Raw genomic sequence first — 19,224 nt, 5'->3', positions numbered from 1 at the left:
AAAATCTGTATCCCCCCCTTAAAATGGTCAAATCAAAAACTTCCATCATGAAATTTATTCTGTGGTCATTTGTGGCCGTTCTATGTATATCTATGGTCGGGGGTAAGAACCTTGGCACAACACCGGTAGTGGAGCAGAGGCCACGCCCCTATTCTGATGAGGTAGCAGCAGCAGAGTTCAGACCGTGAAGGCAGCACTAATTTGAGTCACATGACAGACCAGCCTCTCCGACGGATCTGGTACACATCAAATAACCATGGTAAGCTTTTTACATACAGGGCAAGATTTCATGTATTTGCTCGTTTTCTTACCATAGTCGAGTGTGTTGACTCCTCAACGGTAAGATAACTTATCGTAAGTGTGTGATGTGACGTTAGAATGGCCCAGAATCAGATTGCTATGAGTGGCCTGTCGTTTGACAGAAGCTAGCTCGATGTACAAGGTAACAGGCTGGTAGAGAGGTCATAAGCTTTGACCTATTGTTTGTTCACATTCTTTATGAGAAATTTGCGGTCACAGCATGCGGTATTCGTCAACCAAAATATGTTAACATCTTGGTGAATTGGGTAGGAGAGGCTGTTCACTGACGCTAGCTGTTGTTAGCATGCTCTTCCGCTTTGCTGTGTCATTTTCTCTAAATGTTAATGTTCCTGCGTGAACTCATATCATAAATTAGTAGAGATCATCTTTGTTGTGACGATAAGACACAGCTATTTGCATGTTATTTTGACCCTTTGTGCATAAATGCTTGTGGTGTGATCGCTGTCTTATGCTAACTGCGCCCGAACAGCGAAGTTAGGGCACTTATGATGCGTTCACGTGCAGTTCGGATGATTGGGTACAGCCCCGGGTTGGAAATCCGTATGATCTCTGTTTCCTCATGAAGTTTCAGACACCATGGATGTTAATAATCATGTCTAATGTTATGTTTTGGGGCGTTTGAATGACACACATGATTCTGCCCCTGCTGTCAGAGTTTTTGGCTCAGAGTTGTTGTACTGTCGTGTTGTTGCACCTGACATTAGTCTGGGCTGTGGGCAATTAAAACCGTTTCTGCACAGTGTCCTTTAATGTTCTTGGTCTTCGGTCATTCTCTTTATTTCACATGGGAAGAAAACATGCTATATTCCATAAAATATTGTATTATTATTATTATTATTATTATTATTATTATTATTATTATTATTATCATTATTATTATTTAGTAAGTAGCTGACTTAAAATGTCTGTGTAGACACCACATGGATCATGAAATAAAGCAGGCATGTTAGGTCCACTGCTATGCAGAGGAGAGGTCTTGTACCAATAAGTTAGTTAATATGAGGAAGGAAAGGGGCTGCTTTCACAAACTTCCATTTGTCTGAAATGTTTAACATTAGTGTAAATGAATGGACCTTAACATCTTTTTAAAGTCTGATCTGTTCCCCCGTGCAAACCCAGCATATATGTTATTTTATTTATGCATTTGGATTATTGTAGTTGCTAACTCATAAAAATGAAACCTGTAAAGTTGGATGACTTCCTGGATGAACTCTGCTGACTTGTTTTTAACATTTTTGATTAACGTGTGTACAGGTTGTTAATTTCTCTCACCCTGCGTTGCAGCCGACCACCCAGCAGTCTCCACACGACGAGCAGGAGAAGCTTCTGGATGAAGCTGTGCAGGCTGTCAAGGTCCAGTCTTTTCAGATGAAACGGTGCCTGGTACGGTAATCTGTCATTATTCTGGGTTTAATTCTGTGTTTGTGGATTAAACCTGAAGCTGATGGAGAAAATATTTCCAGCACATGTACTTCATACGCGATAAAGGTTGGGAATATCACCAATCTGTTTTCAAGTCATTTAACCCTGAGGAAAAACAGTGACTGTTTCTGGAGTACAGGCGAAGCAGAGGAACAATTAGGCAAAGATCATTAAAAGGTTGATTCTTTATGATAGCTGTTTAGGGTTTCCTTTGTCCTCTAAAGCAGAGTTGACTGTGAGTTCCTGAATAGATTTGAATGTTTCTTAGTATATATTAGGGTTGGAACGGTTCACAAAATCCACGGTTCGGTTCTTATCACAGTTTTGTTTGGTTCAGTTCGGTGTGTATTGCTGTTGTTTTTAGCACCTTTATTTGTACCATATACCCTAATAATCCACTATCAACAGATATTTTTTATCAATTATGTCATGTTTAGTCATGAAAAACCTGAAAGAATGAGGCTGTTTCACATTTAAAACATCAGTAAAGCTGAGTGGAGCATTGCTAGTTTCAACATGCCAGCTCCTCAGTAAGGAAAGTCACTATTGGCTGTCCCAGAAGTCACTAAAAGCCACTAAATAATGCTGCTATCTACTTTGCATAATAATCCATTCGCAAGCAATTGTCATGGACTCTGTAGGAGAGAGAAATAGAAGAGAAAGAGAAGTCACCATAATGAGACACATACTAATGTGATTTTATCTGCTGCAAGTGAGGAGGACTGTCTCTTTGTTTTGGGAAGGGGACGGGCTCACGATGGCACAGGCTGACCATTCAGGCGATCAAAACATACTTCAAACTCCGGAAAAGTCACAAGAATTGTCCTCTTTAAAAAAAACTCACCAGAGGGGTCGGAAAAACAGTCACAATAAGAGTAACATATAAATTCCAGTACAGGATAGACTTAGCTTTCTTTACAGTGAAAAAAACAAACAAACTTATGATTATCGGTATCGGCCAAAAGGGGTTTCGATATATCGGCATATCGGATATTGGCGAAAATCCAATATCATGCATTCTTAATTGTAACTGTCCTATTTGTTCAAGAAACACACATAAAACAAGACAAAAAATATTTGATTTTACCATAAATAAGAAATGTATTACTTTTTCAAACTCGAGACATTCAGTATTGAAATACAGAGAAATATTTTCTTTAGAACACATGAACTTGAAATGTACAATGCATTTTTAAACATGACCAAGTTGCATTTGATTATTTTAGAGCTACTGTAACAACCTGGTGACAGACACAGAGCTCTGCAGTGCAAATAAATGAAGTGCTACATTTTATTTAAGGATCTTATTTTTCAGATGGAAAATAATAATAATCCTATCTGAATAGCACTTTATCGGCTGTGACTATCAGCAGAAATGTTCATATCTAAGCTTTTATCTGCCGATACCAATATTGTGCCAATATAATCGTGCATTCCTAGAACAGAGCACACGCACCTGAACCCAGTGAGCAAACTCAAACGGTTCAGGATTTTGTCATGAACCGCTCTATCCCTAGTATTTATCCTTACAAAAAGGCTTGTCTCTGCGTGTCTCTGTCCTGCTCTGTTGAAATAATTGGATGCTGTGATGGAACTCCTGCTCATGAAAAGCTTACTCACAATAACAGATCCACTAAGCTGCAGGTCACATCCAGCTTGACTTAAAGCTGTTTGTGTTTTATTGTGAGAAAAACCTTCCAGCTTGCTTTGTTACTGCAAAGAGTCACAGCTGCTCTCTGTGTGGAAGAACTTGTAGCAGCACCAGAAGATGATCCTCCTCTGCAGCTCTGTGTGTTTATCAGGTGTCTTTGCTCCATCAGCCTGTTCTCACCTGTTCACTGTGTTGATATTTCAGGTGAAGCTTTGCTGATGACATTTCTTTCAGTGTTTAAAGTTCAGTGTTTAAAATGGGAATCCTCTTTCGCCTGTAGGACAAGAACAAGCTGATGGATGCTCTGAAGCATGCCTCCAATATGCTGGGTGAGCTGAGGACCTCCATGCTGTCTCCAAAGAGCTACTATGAGCTCTGTATCCTTTTTATTTTCTCACATATGAGACAGCACTGATGCGGTAAGTGTGGTATATTTGTATCATTATGATTTAACTATTTTTGGAGCTCCCCTCTGAACTCACCAGACTTCACCAACACCTTGCAGAACAGTGGAGTTAGAAACACTGTGATCAGAACTCAATAACACACGAGCTTATCCATCCAGCCAAAGGAAAACTGCTGCTGTGTCAGACTATTGTTGAAGAAACAATTTGAGCCTGTGAATGCTAAAAGCAAACAGTTGTGCACTTCGACCTGCACATTTTTTTACTCAGGATCAGGCTTCAGCCAGTTCAGCTGCTGCCTTAGGTAACCTGAACATTTCCAGACAGTATTAACCAAAGCATGTCTCAAAGCTGGCTCTGCATCCACCACCGATGAGACCTTCCATACACATTTAGGCACTGCTAACTCTGTAGAAATCTAGGGTTCAGTGTCTTTCCTGAGGACATGTGCTCTTGATAATCGGACAACCAGGGGAAGGAACTGAGCCCCTACATTTCAGAATAAGAGCCACAGCTGCCCCACTGTCCCCAACTACCTCCTGAGAAGCTGAAGTGAAACGTAAGGAGTTACCTCTGAGAAACACTGGCATCAGACCTGCTTTGAAGCTCACTTACAGATAAAACTGTGCTGATCTCACTCTTTGAAAACTGTGTTCAGTTTGGAAATGAACAATAAACCCAGACACACAGAAAAGAATATCAGGTTAATTATCAAGACTTTCTCTCCAGAGTCTCACTCAGGGTTTTCATGCACATTCATGACATGGTTTAAGGTTCCGAGTATTTGAGCTTTGAAGGAATGTTTGCAGCACTGAGCCTGAACAGAGCTGAGGACAGGAGCTGCTGTCCATCAACATGCAGTAGAGAAATGAATGTGTGTGAGTGGTTAAGTTCAGGTGTGTTTTCAGTCCCTAACAGTGGGTCAGACATGGCTATCTCTGATGAACTCCACTACCTGGAAGTTTACCTGACTGATGAGTTTGCTAAAGGGCGCAAGGTGGCAGATCTGTACGAGCTGGTCCAGTATGCAGGAAACATTATTCCCAGACTGTGAGTTTCAACCACTTACAACACACACACACACACATGCACTTTGTCAATAAAAGAAAACGATAAACCCTTCCTTGTCCAAAAGCTCAGATTTCATTGGGATCTTACCTGCTAATGACTTCTGGCCATGTGCCAGAGACATTAGTTTTGATAAACAAGGATGAGATTTTAGATCGGGAGTCAGAACATGGTGTTTTATATTAAAATGACTGGATATTCTGATCGCTCTTGTGCCTGATGTCCTGTTTCGTATGATCTGCCCTGCAGATCGAGACGTGTTTCTGCGGTGCACTCCGGGAGAAATAGACTTGTAGCGAAACAGCTGCGCTCAGCCATTAGTGATTGCGGCGCTGGCAGACCGCAACGCGGGCTTGTGTTTGTTTTGGAATTAAATGGAGATCAGATCAAAACAAATTTTCTTTGTTCAAGCAAATTTTTTACTGGATACAACGCGTCGAGATATTTATCAGTACAGTTACGTAGCTTTACTGTTTGAAACGTGACATCAAGCAAACGTTGTAGCAGCTGGCTATATGTCAGCCCGGTGCTGCAGTGTATCTGTAGGCTAATGTGACAACAAGTAAACACTGTCAGTTTGTAGGTAGTTCAACTAGCTGTCTATATTTAGCGCAGCTGACAGCCCGGTGCTCTAAGACATGTCTGTAATGTGTAATGTTAGTAAATCCTGGTTAGCTATGTCCTGCCAGTCAAGCAGAGAAAGGTCTGTAATTTAACATGTCAGGGCCATGGTTCACTGAAATATCAATATTGAGTCCTGGCTCTGGTTTACATCAACCAGTCACCATCATCCTTTCTTCCTGCTGGCACTCGACCCCCTCTATGTTAGGTTATACCCACATCATCCTGGGCTTCAGTGAAGCCTCTCACTTTTCATAATGGATCTTTGGATAGCTACAACATTTGAACTCAACAGTACAGAGATAATCCTCCTCTTGGTTGTTTAGGACAGATGTAATAATATAAACTCTTTCATGTCTCTTTTCTCTGCAGCTATCTGCTGATCACAGTGGGCGTGGTGTACGTTCGCTCCTTTCCTCAGTCTCGTAAAGACATCCTGAAGGACCTTGTTGAGATGTGTCGTGGTGTACAGCATCCTCTCAGGGGCCTGTTCCTCAGAAACTACCTGCTGCAGTGCACCCGCAACATCCTGCCAGATGATGGAGAGCAGCCAGAGTGAGAGCTCTTACTGATACTCAGTGGTAGCCTAGCAGCAACTTCCGGTCTAAGAAAATGGGACAATGTGGAAGTGCTATAATCTGCTGTTTCTGCCTGAGGCTGGCTCCAGAAGTCCCGAGAGTCACATACATACCAAGCCAAAAAATTAAAGCTGTTTTCACTGCAGAAATTAACATATTTACAACCTGGTTCAAAAAGTCTCTTGACTGAATCACAAATTTCACTTTTAAAAAAAATGTATTTATTTATTTATTTATTTTATTTATTTATTTATTTATTTATTTATTTATTTATTTTGGGGGGGGGGGTGTCTTACTCAGCAGTTCAGAGGGCATTAAGATCTCAAGCTCTCTTAATGCTTTATGTGTTTAAGCTAACAACACATATATTCCCTCCTTTCGCTGAACACACAGCTCTGACGTGAACATTAAAGGTGCAGTGTGCAAAAATTGGAATTCTCGCGACTTCAAGTGTTTAGATTTTAGAATGAGCCCATCTGTGACATTCCATCACTCAGTGACTTTCAGCCTTTGCAGATCAAATGGGATCCTGAAGATGGCATAATTTACTTTGAACGTCATGTTGATGGCCGTTGATGCCGTGAGACATGTCTCATAGCTGGAGAAACAACAGGCAGAAAGCTCCATGACAGCCACATAAACCTCTGATAGCTCATGTTCTGTTTGACAGAGCTAGCATTCAACAATAAAGCACCAATCCACCTCTGACTGTCAGAGAGTAAAGAAAACATTCAAACATAGAAACACTTTCATTTATTAGACCATTGTCTTCTTCTTCGTCTTATTCTTCAACAACAGTAACAAGCAATAACATAGCTGTCTTCTTCTCCTACTGTAAAAACAACAACTGCCCCCTCTCCTGTTCTCTACCTGACTTCCAGGTAGATTTCTGGAGCGAAGGCCAGGCTCGCATTAAAAAAAAAACATTTTACTTTTTCTGTCTCCCAAACTCTCGACACGCATGGCTGTTTGCCTGAGGAAAGTTTTAAGTTGTCTTAATCTCTCTCACACACTAACACAATGTCTGCCTCGGTGTCTCTTAACTCCACTACATGTTTGATGTTCTGATGTGAACCCTGGTCTTCTCTTTTTCCTCCACTCAAAGGGGAACAGAGGAGATGACCGGTGATATCAACGACTCCATCGACTTCGTCCTCCTCAACTTTGCAGAGATGAACAAGTTATGGGTCCGAATGCAGCATCAGGGTCACAGCCGGGACCGAGAGAAGAGAGAGAAGGAGCGTCAGGAGCTGAGGATTCTGGTGGGCACCAACCTGGTTCGCCTCAGTCAGCTGGAGGGCGTCAATGTGGAGAAGTATAAACAGGTGTGTGTGTGTGTGCGCGCTATGTCTGTTTAGATACGTCAGTCACGGTGATACAGGTAAACGATCTGATTTCTTCATTGAGATTCATTAAGTGGCCACTTCTCTGGGTCTAGTTTTGAGAAACTGGAGTAGGACAGCACCCTGCTCCGCCTTCCCACCCTTGGTAAAAAAAAAAAGAAAAGAAAATCCCGCTCTGTGCTCTTTTCAAAATTTGCTTGCGCTCTGCCCACATGCTCCGGTCATTGCTGTGTGGTCCACAACAGGTGAGAAGAATGGAGAAAGTGATGAGGTCTGTGAGATGTAAACATACACACTGTCGAATTAGGGGTGGGTGATATGACCCAAAATTTATGTAACGGTATTTTTCCTTGAACGGTGTTAAATTGCAGTTTGCCAATTTGTGAAAAAGTGAAGTCTTTTCAAAACATGATTCTGACTCTGTTCTGTGTTGTAAGTGAACCTAGCAGTTGAAAAATGTCTAATACTGGGTTAGAAAAAGTCCTTTGCACACAATGTGCTTTTGGAGAAGAGAAACTTATCCCATTTCAAGCTTAGAGTGAACTATACTGGTGAGCAAACTGGATCTGAGGAAGGCAGAATATTTACAGAAAAAAAAAGACTTTTTGCATGTTATTTAAAAAGGGTGCGCAATTAACTAATAACATTTTGGAAGCCGATAAATTTGTAAAAACTCACATTACTAGTTTTTTGTTCTGTGAGTTTTCCTGAATTTATGTTCAGTGTGTTTTCTAAAGCCTGCAAGGTTGTCTAAGCACTTCAAATTTCTGAGCTTTTATTCCTTTACTGCTGCTATAAAACAGACATCTGTAGCATGAGACAGAACATTTCACTGATGTGTTTTTTTGGACAAATGGTAAATGGACTGGTACTTACTATACAGCGCTGTTCTAGTCTCTCAGACCACTCAAAGCATAAACTCTTAGTCCCATTTACCCGTACACACCACATTCAATCACTGATGGTGTATTTCCCATGGAAACCATCAGTTTTTATCTAATACAATCACACCCATTCACACACCACTGACCAACAGTGGGAGCAATAAGGGGTTCAGTGTCTTGCTCAAGGACACTTCGGCATATGCCTGCAGGAGCTGCAATCGAACCCCTGAGCTTCTGATCGAGTGGCGACTACTCTACCACTGAGCCACCCCAACAGACTGACAACAGACATACACAGAGATACAGACAGATCAGTGACTTTGACTGGAGAAGAAGAACAGAGAGTTGAGACTTGGGGCCTGAACCACCAAAAAAAAAAAAAACTTTAGAGGCAGCTGCTCGGTCTACAGTGTTATCAATCCAAGGTAGGATTCCTAAATCAATTAATGCTGTTTCAAGATATTTATCATCATCACCCACAAGGAGTAAAAGCAATAACCTGTCCCAACAGACAGCACTCAGGCTTCATCCTCAGAACAAGAGTCTATCAAAGGCAATTTTCAGCTACATGTTTATTGGTCAAAAAAGTGAAAACAAACTCATAAAAAACTAGCACAACACTTGATGTGCCTTTCCCATCAGCAGAAACATCTGCTGACATAACAGCGACCACTCCCTCCGGACGCACCGGAGCAGGCCGGCTATTTATGCCTAAACTTCGTCATGGCTCGGCAAAACTCGTATTTTTGTTGGCACGCATTTTATTGATAACGAAAACAATCAAGAAATTTATTGATTTTGATTAGGGCTGCAACGATTAGTTGACATTTTCGACTAAGTCAACAATAGAAATTCCTCAACGCAAATTTTAATAGTCATTGCGTCGTAATATTGTTTTCATTGTCATTGTCACTTGGTGAAATCAAATACCAGGGGGTAATATTAATTTGTAACTTCAGTTCACAGCATGAGGTGCTGTGTTATTGGATACTTTTATGGGAAAAGATCACTAAGTTCATACGTGAGGAATATTGATGAGGAAAAATCTCCACTCCCAGAGAGCACTGTGCGCTGACGGAGGCTCTGCATCTCTGGCTTGGACAGACTGACAGCTCCCAGAGTTTAGCGTCTGATAAAGTGATTCAGAGAGTCTCCTTCACTCTATGTTACAGACAGTTTTTCAGGATCTGAGTCAAACTCCCCTAACTTTTGAAAAGAGAGGACATTTATCTGAAGGGCTCTCAGTCTGAAGCTCACACTGCACTGGTAACACTCAGCGGGGAGGAGGAGGGGCAGAGTGCGCATGAGCGAAATAGCGCATGTATAGAAACGAAACTAAACGCGTTGTCATGGAGAGCTGGGAGAGAGTCAGGCGGGATCGTACAGAGAGAAAAGCAAGCCCCTATAGGCAAATAAACATTAGAAAACAAGCCCAAAGTCACTAATTAGCGGTCTGTCCAACACTGCGTACAACAACTTCATTTCTCTGTTACCTGCTTCATTCATTTTGAGATTTTTGTTTTTTTTTCTTCTTTCATTTGTTTATGTCATCATGAATGAAATAAAGACAAACAAACAAACATGACACAGGGCTGACCAATCAGAGGCGAAAACCTAACTCTGGGTAAAAGCAGTGAAAATGCAACACACAGGTTGAATTATAAAGGTCTGCACATTTTAAAGGCTCAATTAGGTTGAACACAAAATAACCATGATTAATTGACTAATTGAAAAAATAATCGAAAGATTAGTCGACTTTAAAAATAATCATTAGTTGCAGCCCTAGTTTTAATGCTACTAGGGTATGAAGCTCGGTAGACTGTAAATATCTGTAATTTAGCCGTGCCGTTGTTTAAGCTGCAGGGTTCAAACTGTGTGAAATAAAATGAAATTAAATTAACCACTACTTGTACTTAATTGTTGGTGTAACAGTGCTTTACTGCGGTAATTACGGTATAGCAAAATTGGCAACATATGATACCAGTGACAGTGATGAAACCGGTATACTGCCCACCTCTACGCCCAATGTATCAGTCTGATGAATTCGTTGAAATTAACACGTTTTATTTCTCTCTTTTCCACAGATCGTTCTTCCTGGAGTGTTGGAGCAGGTGGTGAACTGCAGAGACTCTCTTGCTCAGGAGTATTTGATGGAGTGCATCATTCAGGTAGGCAAAAGTCTGAGTCTGCCTCACAGGACAGCCTCATGTATCCTAACTCTCTCCTACTTAACTCTAATCTTTAACCTTTACTTCACTCATGTGAGGGGACGTTCACTCAGGTGGAATGGATCAGTACATTTACTTGTGCACAGCAGTCTAAGGTCATAGCTGGATCGTAAAGCCACAGAGGGGCATCTGGTCCTGTCTGTGTATATATGCAGAAAAGAGAACGGGGCTTCAGGCCGAGAACTTCTCACTCTGCTTCAGTAGGTGGTACCGTGTCATTTTTGATAAGTGAAGCTTCCTGTGTATCAAACTAGTGTCAGCTTACCTGAAGATGACATCAGACGACAACATTCTAATGACGATGGCTGAGATCGATGCAGCTGTAGCTCTTTTTGTCTCTATGTCTGTATGTGCCATGGTGGAGGATAAATGTCCAGGTGTGAGAGACTGTGAATTCTCTTCAGGTATGAGACCAGTGTCACACTCCTCACCTACCTGGATGTGTTTTTTCAGGTTTTCCCAGATGAGTTCCACCTTCAGACCCTGAACCCTTTCCTGCGATCCTGTGCTGAGCTCCACCAACATGTCAACGTGAAGAACATCATCATCGCCCTCATTGACAGGTATGATTGGGCACGCTGTGAACAAACAGGGTCAGCGGTAAAACTAATGTTTAATGTACATTACCATCACTGAATGATCTGGATCTTAGTACATGTAAGAGTCAGGTGACAAAACCAGGGGACTCAGTGAAGGGAGGCTTCTTCTCAGTGTGTGCTGATGTAGATCTCATTAGAAACACTGCAGAGAGCTTCTGTCTTTTCCTACCTCTGAGAGCTGTAAAATTAGGTGACCAGGTGCGTAAGTGTGTGTTTTTCAGTCACGCTGAAAAAGCAGGAGGAAATGAGGCCCCTCAGGCCTGCAGAGCCTGCTGGAGTCTTTCTGCGTCAGGTACAGAGGGCTAACAGCTGATTTGTTTTCAGACTGGCTCTCTTTGCTCACCGAGAGGACGGCCCAGGAATCCCAGCTGAAATCAAACTGTTTGACATCTTCTCTCAGCAAGTGGCCACTGTCATCCAGGTAAGCAGCATTAGATGTGCACCAGATCATGTGATTTCAGCTTCTTTTGAGATCCTGTGTTGACCTTTTTCCAGTTACTTTTGTAAATGCTTGTCTAGGCCTTTTGAAAAATAGAGGCCTGTCTTTATTGGGAGCGCGGTAACTGTCTTTCTGGAAGTCTGATTTTTTTTATACTGGCACTGACACACCACTTGTCCCATGTACCGATCTTCAAAGCAGCCAAGAGAAAACAGAAACTGCACACCTTCAGGCTAACAGAGCAGCTGGAGGATCCTCCTCTCTCTGTGTTGTCCTAGTGAATGAGAGGAAACACATTCATATGTGGAACAATGGTTATCATGTAGAGCACATGAATAAAAGCATTTTTCCATCATAAAATGAATGTATGGAAACATATGGCCCACCCTGTGCTGCGGTCTGGTGTGATGGGGTCTTTGTTAAGTTGTGGATTGTTGGAGGAACCATGAGAAGTGCTGATAGGACAGAGTGTAGGAGTGAAATCCAAAAGTTTCGCTCCACTGGCTGTGTATGGTTTTACTGGGGCTGGGGGTCGTGTCTCCTCCCTGTGCAGACATTAAGTTATGGTTTGTTGTGCTGGCTGCGAGATGTTGTCTCACTCTACTTCCTGTCTCAGTCTCGTCAGGACATGCCCTCGGAGGACGTGGTCTCTCTGCAGGTCTCGCTCATCAATCTGGCCATGAAATGCTACCCGGACCGTGTGGACTACGTGGATAAAGTTCTGGAGGGCACTGTGGAGATATTCAACAAGCTCAACTTGGAACAGTAAGTCCTGACACACTCACGCTGGAGGGGAGGTGGGCACTTCTGCTCTCACATTTTGGGGTATTTTTCCCCTGACAAGGGCCTGAGCATGAAGCTGTTCTTTGGCTGAGTGCAGACAAAGAGGGTTGCAGGTAACACAGGAAATAAACACTCAGAAACGTTTGGTTCTGAAAGAGACATCCATAAACTCAGCTGCACAAACAATAGGGATGGAATGGTTTATGAAAAAACTTCCCAGTCCTCTATAATTCACAAGTAATGTTAAGCCGCGTTTCCACCAAGCAGTCCAGTTCTGTTTGTCCCGGTACGGCACACTTTTTGAGGTATTTCTTTGGCATCTTTTGACTTATCCCGGGACAGATCCCCAACTAACCCAGACGAGTTGGATTTATTAGCAGGGTAAACTGTGTTGCACTGCTACGGCGTCACGCTATTATTTAGCAGCTGTGGCTTTTGGCATCTGGCTTACACACCGCCTACCACAAGAGGGCACAGTTTGCTGTGGAAACACAAATGGGATCAGGCTTAACTTTACCGAACCGTGCCAAACCATACTGAACCGAACCAAATCCATCTCTGACTGTCAGAGAGAAAAGAAAACTCTCAAACATAGAAACACTTACATTTATTAGACCATACCATAAACCTTAAACAATGGCCTTTACAACCCATAGGTTTACGGAAATGTTTTTCAACAGTACGTTACAAGCACTTGTGGAGCAGAAAGTAGCCAACTTCAGCGTCGTCCTTCAGACCCAACTTTTTCATTGATGACTCCCAGCTTGGAAATTGTACACCCATGTTCACTCTCTTTTCAGTCTCTGTCTCCTCCGGTTTCCTTCATTTCTCTCTAATGTTTTTGGACCAAAATCTAATGATTTACACTCATGTGATGTATGTTTGTGATTCTCCATCAGAAAATACTCTTATTCTTTTGTGTAGAACAACAAAATATACTCTTCTTCATCAACAACAACAACCTCTGTCTTCTTCTTAAAATCAATTACTTCTTCCCTGCCTGCCTTTCAGGTAGATGTAGAAAGGAATTCGCAGAGTCCCTTTCTACTTTTAAGAGATGTCTGAAAACTCATATGTTCGTGGGAACACTTAAGCACTCAATCTGACCCTTCTCTTCTTTGTTGTTGGGGGTAGAATGAGTCAGAAGGTCTCAGACCCAGCTCTTAGGGAATATTCAGCATTGATCATTAAATGTTATTAAAGGTTGAACCATATTGTTGCAGCGAGTAATTGTGGCTAGTTATGGACACATTATTCTCGATAGGAAAAAAAAGTCTTCTTGCACTTAATGGCAGCACCTGTAGCCTAATAACTTGCAGCACTTTGTCACGCTAACTAGGGTTTTCCCTTCTGTCTAAATTCTTGCTTGTGTTGTTCGTTGCTTTTGACATCAAAGCATCTACTAAATGAAACTGTGGAACTGTAAAAACTGTATATTGCTGTTTCACTGGTAACATCACATGCATAGACTCTGACCCCTTATATCATCACTCTCTTTCCCTTTTCCAACTCCATTAGTACCTTTGAGGGGGGATCAGAGGCAGAATGACTTTGCTCCACTATTAGCCCTCACCCTCCTCAAAGACGATGCGTTAATATGCCAACTAAGAGGGCAGTGTGTGAGAGCCAGTAATTCCCCTTTAAGAAGTGTCACTCATTCAGGTTAAAGTCAGCATTTAGTCTCAATGATTCACAGAAGAGGGACAGCTAATTGGGGTAACAGCAAGTGTTAGATTTCAAAGAGAGTGAGGAGTGAGATAAATAACCACACCACCATCTTCATGTCACATTTGTACTTGTGGAGACTTGTAAGCAGCAGGCGAGTCCAAAACAAAGTTCCCAAGAGGGACAATAAAGTGTATCATATCGTATCGTACTGTACCGTACCGTATTATCGTATCATATCGTATCGTATTATCGTATCGTATCGTACCGTACCGTATTGTATTATCGTATCGTATTGTATCATATCATCGCATCATATTGTATCTTACCGTATCGTATTGTATTATCGTAACGTATCTTACCGTATCGTATTGTAGTATCGTATCGTATCGTATCGTATCGTATCGTATCGTATCGTATCGCATCGTATCGCATCATATCATATCATATCGTATCGTATCGTATCGTATCGTATCGTACCGTATCGTACCGTACTGTACCGTACCGTACCGTACCGTACCGTACCGTACCGTGCCGTGTCGTATCGTATCGTATCGTATCGTATCGTATCGTATCGTACTTGAAGGAAAAACTTTTCAACTTTTAGGTGACAAACAGTCCTTAATTGATTTCAAACTCTGACACTTTTCTCACTTTTTGACTTTTCTCTTTGTGTTCCATTCTGCAGCATAGCAACCAGCAGTGCTGTGTCAAAGGAGCTTACCCGGCTGCTGAAGATCCCTGTAGATACCTACAACAACATCCTGACAGTGCTGCAGCTCAAACACTTCCCACCACTCTTTGAGTACTTTGACTATGAATCACGTAAAAGTATGAGCTGCTATGTGCTGAGCAACACGCTGGACTACAACACCACCATTGTGGCCCAGGAGCAGGTAGGTGAAGTCAGGTCTTCCATTATATAAACAGTGGCACCGTGTCTATCATCAGAGTGAACACTCCCAGCTGATCCAGGCAAAGATTTGTCTCATAGGAGTCGTACACAGAGTGCGTCTTCTCCCAAGCCTGCCCTCTTTACAGGGGTACTGTAGTACAGCTTTAAATTTAGTCCTCTACGGTGCAATAAATTCCAAATACTTAAGTTCTGATGACCTGTGGTGTTCGTCGGTCCTCAGAGTAAACAGGAAACCATATTCCCATGATGTGAAAGTGGACTGTGTCACTCTTTTGGTGCTGAGTGTGACTCTCTGAGGATATCACTAAAGATGAGGTTTAACTTCCAAAGTTAGTGAATCCACTTTGAACTACACTCCCTCCTGCTTGCTCTAGGTGGACGCCATCCTGAACCTGGTTTCCACACTGATTCAAGACCAGCCGGACCAACCAGCTGATGATCCTGACCCTGAGGATTTTGCTGAGGAGCAGAGCCTCGTGGGCCGGTTCATCCACCTGCTCCACTCTGAGGATCCCGATCAACAGTACCTTGTGGGTCCCCTCTCTTCATCCTTCAAGAAAGCAAACACATGAGTCTTTTGTTGCTGAAATACACTGCTCTTACACTGTTCCTGCTTAGCTTTATGTACCTGTGATCATGTGGACCTTCAGGCTTCAGTGGGTCTTCTTTAGATCAGTAAAGATCAGCTGTAGGCTGGAGAAAAAGACCCTTTTCCCAAACTGTGTGTGGTTGTCTCTGATTGTGTTTGTTGAACTTAAACTTGGTTCCTTTGCAGATTTTGAACACAGCCAGGAAACATTTTGGTGCAGGTGGAAACCAAAGAATTCGCTACACACTCCCTCCTCTGGTGTTTGCAGCCTACCAGCTGGCCTTCAGATACAAAGAGAACTCCTCATTGGTGCGTGGACATGTTGTTTCCTACTTGAATTGAATGCTGCCTCTGAAACTTTTGTCCATCCCACCTGACACTAGTCTACATGTCTCTCTTTTCAGGATGACAAGTGGGAGAAAAAGTGCCAGAAGATCTTCTCCTTTGCCCACCAGACCATAAGTGCACTTATCAAGGCTGAGCTGGCTGAGCTGCCCCTCCGACTCTTCCTGCAAGGGGCGCTGGCTGCAGGAGAGATTGGCTTTGAGAATCATGAGACTGTAGCTTATGAGTTCATGTCACAGGTACGCTGTCCAACATCTGAAGGACTTGAAGGTGTGTGAGAGTTCCAGGGTCTGGATGGATGGGTCTGCTACCAAGGTTAAAATAGTTTTGGATTTGTCATTATAGTTTAGTTTTAATTAGTTTTGACATTTTTCTTTCATTACAGTTTAGTTTTAATTAGTTTTGGAGCGGGCATTCTAGTTTTTATTTTTCTAGTTTTATTAGTTTAATTTTTGCAACAAGGCTTAGTTTCAGTTTAGTTTCAGTTTAGTTTCAGTTTAGTTTCAGTTTAGTTTTAGTTTTTCACACCTTATTAACCAGGTGCAGGATTCAAAAAAGTCAGAGTAAATATTTTGTCATACAGTTCATTTTCCAGTTCAACATAGTGCTCACTGCTCAGTCAATGCTGATACTGAAATGTTGGCTGCTGCCTTAAACACATAAAAATAATATAAACTTGATATAAAATATAAACATAAATTATATAAAAAAAATGTGAACATGAATTAAATAAAAATAGTATAAACATAAATTATATAAAACAATATAATATGAGCTTTAATAATTAGAAACTTGGACTCTGTAACAATAAAATAAGATTCACATGAAATTAAACTATTACAGATGCTCTGATTCATTGCTCCACCATGTTTCGTCGCAGCGCAGAGCACAGCCAGTCAGTGCAGTAAACAAGCACGTCCCAGTATGTTGCTATGATGGTGCCGTACGGCTCTGACAACTGCCGAAAACTGTCTAAAATTGGTTGGGAAAATGTGTTGGATTAATTTAAATCCTAAAGGCTATTAATATTGTCAAAAACTATAACTAAGGGAATTTTGTCTATCATTTTGGTTAGTTTCAGTTAGTTTTGTGAACACAAGATACAGTTTTAGTTTACTTATCGTTTTTGTTTTCTTTTCTAGTTTTTATTAGTTTGAGTTAACTGCAATGTATTTAAAATTTTAGTTTTCCTTTTTAGTTTTCGTTAGTTAACTATTATAACCTTGTCTGCTACCAAACATTTTGGGGTGGCTGTAGTTCAGTGGTTTGACCAGCAGATTGCAGTAAAGCAACATAGCACAAGCAGCAAAGCCATCAAGGCTGCAGGTGGCGTACACGCCTGTGACAGTTCTGATGGTAGAACTGTCTTTGGTTCAGGAAAGCATTTCTCTCAGATCAGCAGCTCTTGAATGAAAAGTCCTGTTTTGTCCCCCTCACAGGCCTTCTCGCTGTATGAGGATGAGATCAGTGACTCCAAAGCCCAGCTGGCAGCCATCACTCTAATAATCGGAACCTTTGAGCGGATGCGATGTTTCAGTGAGGAGAACCACGAGCCTCTGAGGACTCAGTGCGCACTGGCTGCCTCCAAGCTGCTGAAGAAACCTGACCAGTGCCGAGCTGTCAGTATCTGTGCTCACCTCTTCTGGTCAGGACGCAGCACTGACAAAAATGGTGAAGAGGTGAGGCTCAGTTAATGCAGGGTCACAACGGAAGACACGGTTTACATCAAAGTGAGATGAACACACTCATGATTGACCAGGTCACACCCAATCACCTCATCAGAATACCTGTTTGGCTCCATCCACAGATCCGTGATGGGAAGCGGGTGATGGAGTGTCTAAAGAAAGCCCTGAAGATAGCAAACCAGTGCATGGACCCGTCGCTGCAGGTCCAGCTGTTCATCGAAATCCTCAACAGATATGTCTGCTTCTACGAGCGAGAAAACGATGCGGTAAGAGACCAAGATGAGAAACTACATAGAAATCTTGTCACTTAACTGCAGTTAGTGACAGAAAGATTATTTCATGTAGCTCATAAATGTTCCCACACTGGACTTTTTGTCTGATCCAAACTGCTGAATTAATAGTCTGATACTTTCTTCTTTCCTTGTCAATCCAGGTGACGGTCCAGGTATTAAACCAGCTGATCCAGAAGATCAGGGAAGATCTGCCCAATCTGGAAGCCAGCGAAGAAACAGAGCAGATCAACAAACACTTCCACAACACACTGGAGCATCTCCGCCTGCAGAGAGAGTCCCCTGAATCTGAGGGCCCTGCCTACGAGGGCCTGGTCCTTTAAAACTATTCGCCTGGTGTTATGAGTATATCGCTGTAGGCCAGAAATAAAAATAAGTGTCAAAGAGAGCTTAAAGAATTCACTCATGTCCTCGTCACCATCTCATGCAACACAGCTGTTTTTGAAGTAGCTTGGAGATGTTACAATTTGAGAAGTGTGCCAGCAATACTGCACTTTGCAAAGCGGCAAGCTTCAGGCACCATTCCTTTATGAATCCTATCTGACCAATCTGTCTTTAACCTGTATTATTTTAATGTCTATAGAATTGTTCTCTTTTTAGTTGTATTCACAAGTCCTCACCCCTCGCTTATTCACATCTCTCTGTATGAAGATGTGAACATATTAATCAAATGTATAAAGTATACAAAGCGTTGTGGTGGTGTTTCTAGCCCTGAGTCAGAGCTGCTCTGCAGGAGGGAGGAGTCCAGAGAAATGGAAGCACATATCTCTGTGCAGCAGTTTGCATGATCCTCAATTCTCCTGCTGTGCCAGCAGAGATCAAAGAAACCCCATAGTATCAGAAATGTAAAAATGAAAACAGGTTTCCTATTTTTCAAAAGTCCTACTTCCCCATCCTGTCATTCTTCAGGAATGCTTCTTTTGATTACCACCAGGCGTGTCTGTCAGCCCTTATCTCATGTGTTGGTTTATTTTTGGACTAATCTTCAGCAGATTGATGTTCAGAAGTGCAGCATGTGTGTGTATGCTCAGGTGTGACCTGGTTTAACTCTCTATAACTAATTTCCAGTGTCTGACTCTGTCCAGGTGCAGTCAGTGAGCAGGTGCTTGGTGGTGCTGTCCTCACAGGTCACCTTTATTAAACAGGTTGGAACAGTCCCTCAGGATTGCTCGTGAGTTGCCATGTTGAGTCTCCATGATGTAAAGGTTGTGAATGGTTTGCTGCCTCCTGACACTTCCTGCTGAGCCCTCTCTCTAAGCTGTTGATTTGCTGAGAGCAGAGTGTGGAGCACTTTCTTTCCCCTGTGTAAAACCACTTGTGAATCAGATACAGACAAAGCAGATGATAGCGATTATCATTGTTACTTGCTGAAATAAAATTCAAATTAACAATA

At 42.1% G+C, this 19,224-nt stretch overlaps 1 protein-coding gene across 1 annotated transcript; it reads left to right on the top strand.

Annotated features, from left to right (window-relative positions):
- The first annotated feature begins 117 nt into the window (after positions 1–117).
- On the top strand, positions 118–19,224 carry vps35 (VPS35 retromer complex component). The gene is made up of 17 exons (XM_074666882.1): positions 118–259; positions 1,606–1,704; positions 3,675–3,771; positions 4,725–4,848; positions 5,860–6,042; positions 7,171–7,390; positions 10,377–10,460; positions 10,974–11,083; positions 11,444–11,540; positions 12,175–12,323; positions 14,695–14,902; positions 15,297–15,452; positions 15,698–15,820; positions 15,916–16,095; positions 17,296–17,535; positions 17,664–17,807; positions 17,975–19,224. Exons 1-17 carry the CDS (start codon positions 257–259, stop codon positions 18,152–18,154), a joined length of 2,397 nt encoding a protein of 798 aa, XP_074522983.1. The 5' UTR covers positions 118–256; the 3' UTR covers positions 18,155–19,224.

Source organism: Halichoeres trimaculatus, unplaced genomic scaffold, assembly GCF_033239565.1.
Source record: "Halichoeres trimaculatus isolate MK-OKI-2021-1 unplaced genomic scaffold, fHalTri1.1 fHalTri1_scaffold_3, whole genome shotgun sequence".
Classification (NCBI taxonomy): domain Eukaryota; kingdom Metazoa; phylum Chordata; class Actinopteri; order Labriformes; family Labridae; genus Halichoeres; species Halichoeres trimaculatus.
This window is presented reverse-complemented; position numbering and strand designations above follow the sequence as displayed.

Coding starts and splice junctions, on each gene's coding strand:
- vps35 (XM_074666882.1), top strand. Junction 1,705..3,674: donor TTCAGATGAAACGGTGCCTG/GTACGGTAATCT, acceptor TTTCGCCTGTAG/GACAAGAACAAGCTGATGGA. Junction 15,821..15,915: donor ACAAAGAGAACTCCTCATTG/GTGCGTGGACAT, acceptor CTCTCTTTTCAG/GATGACAAGTGGGAGAAAAA.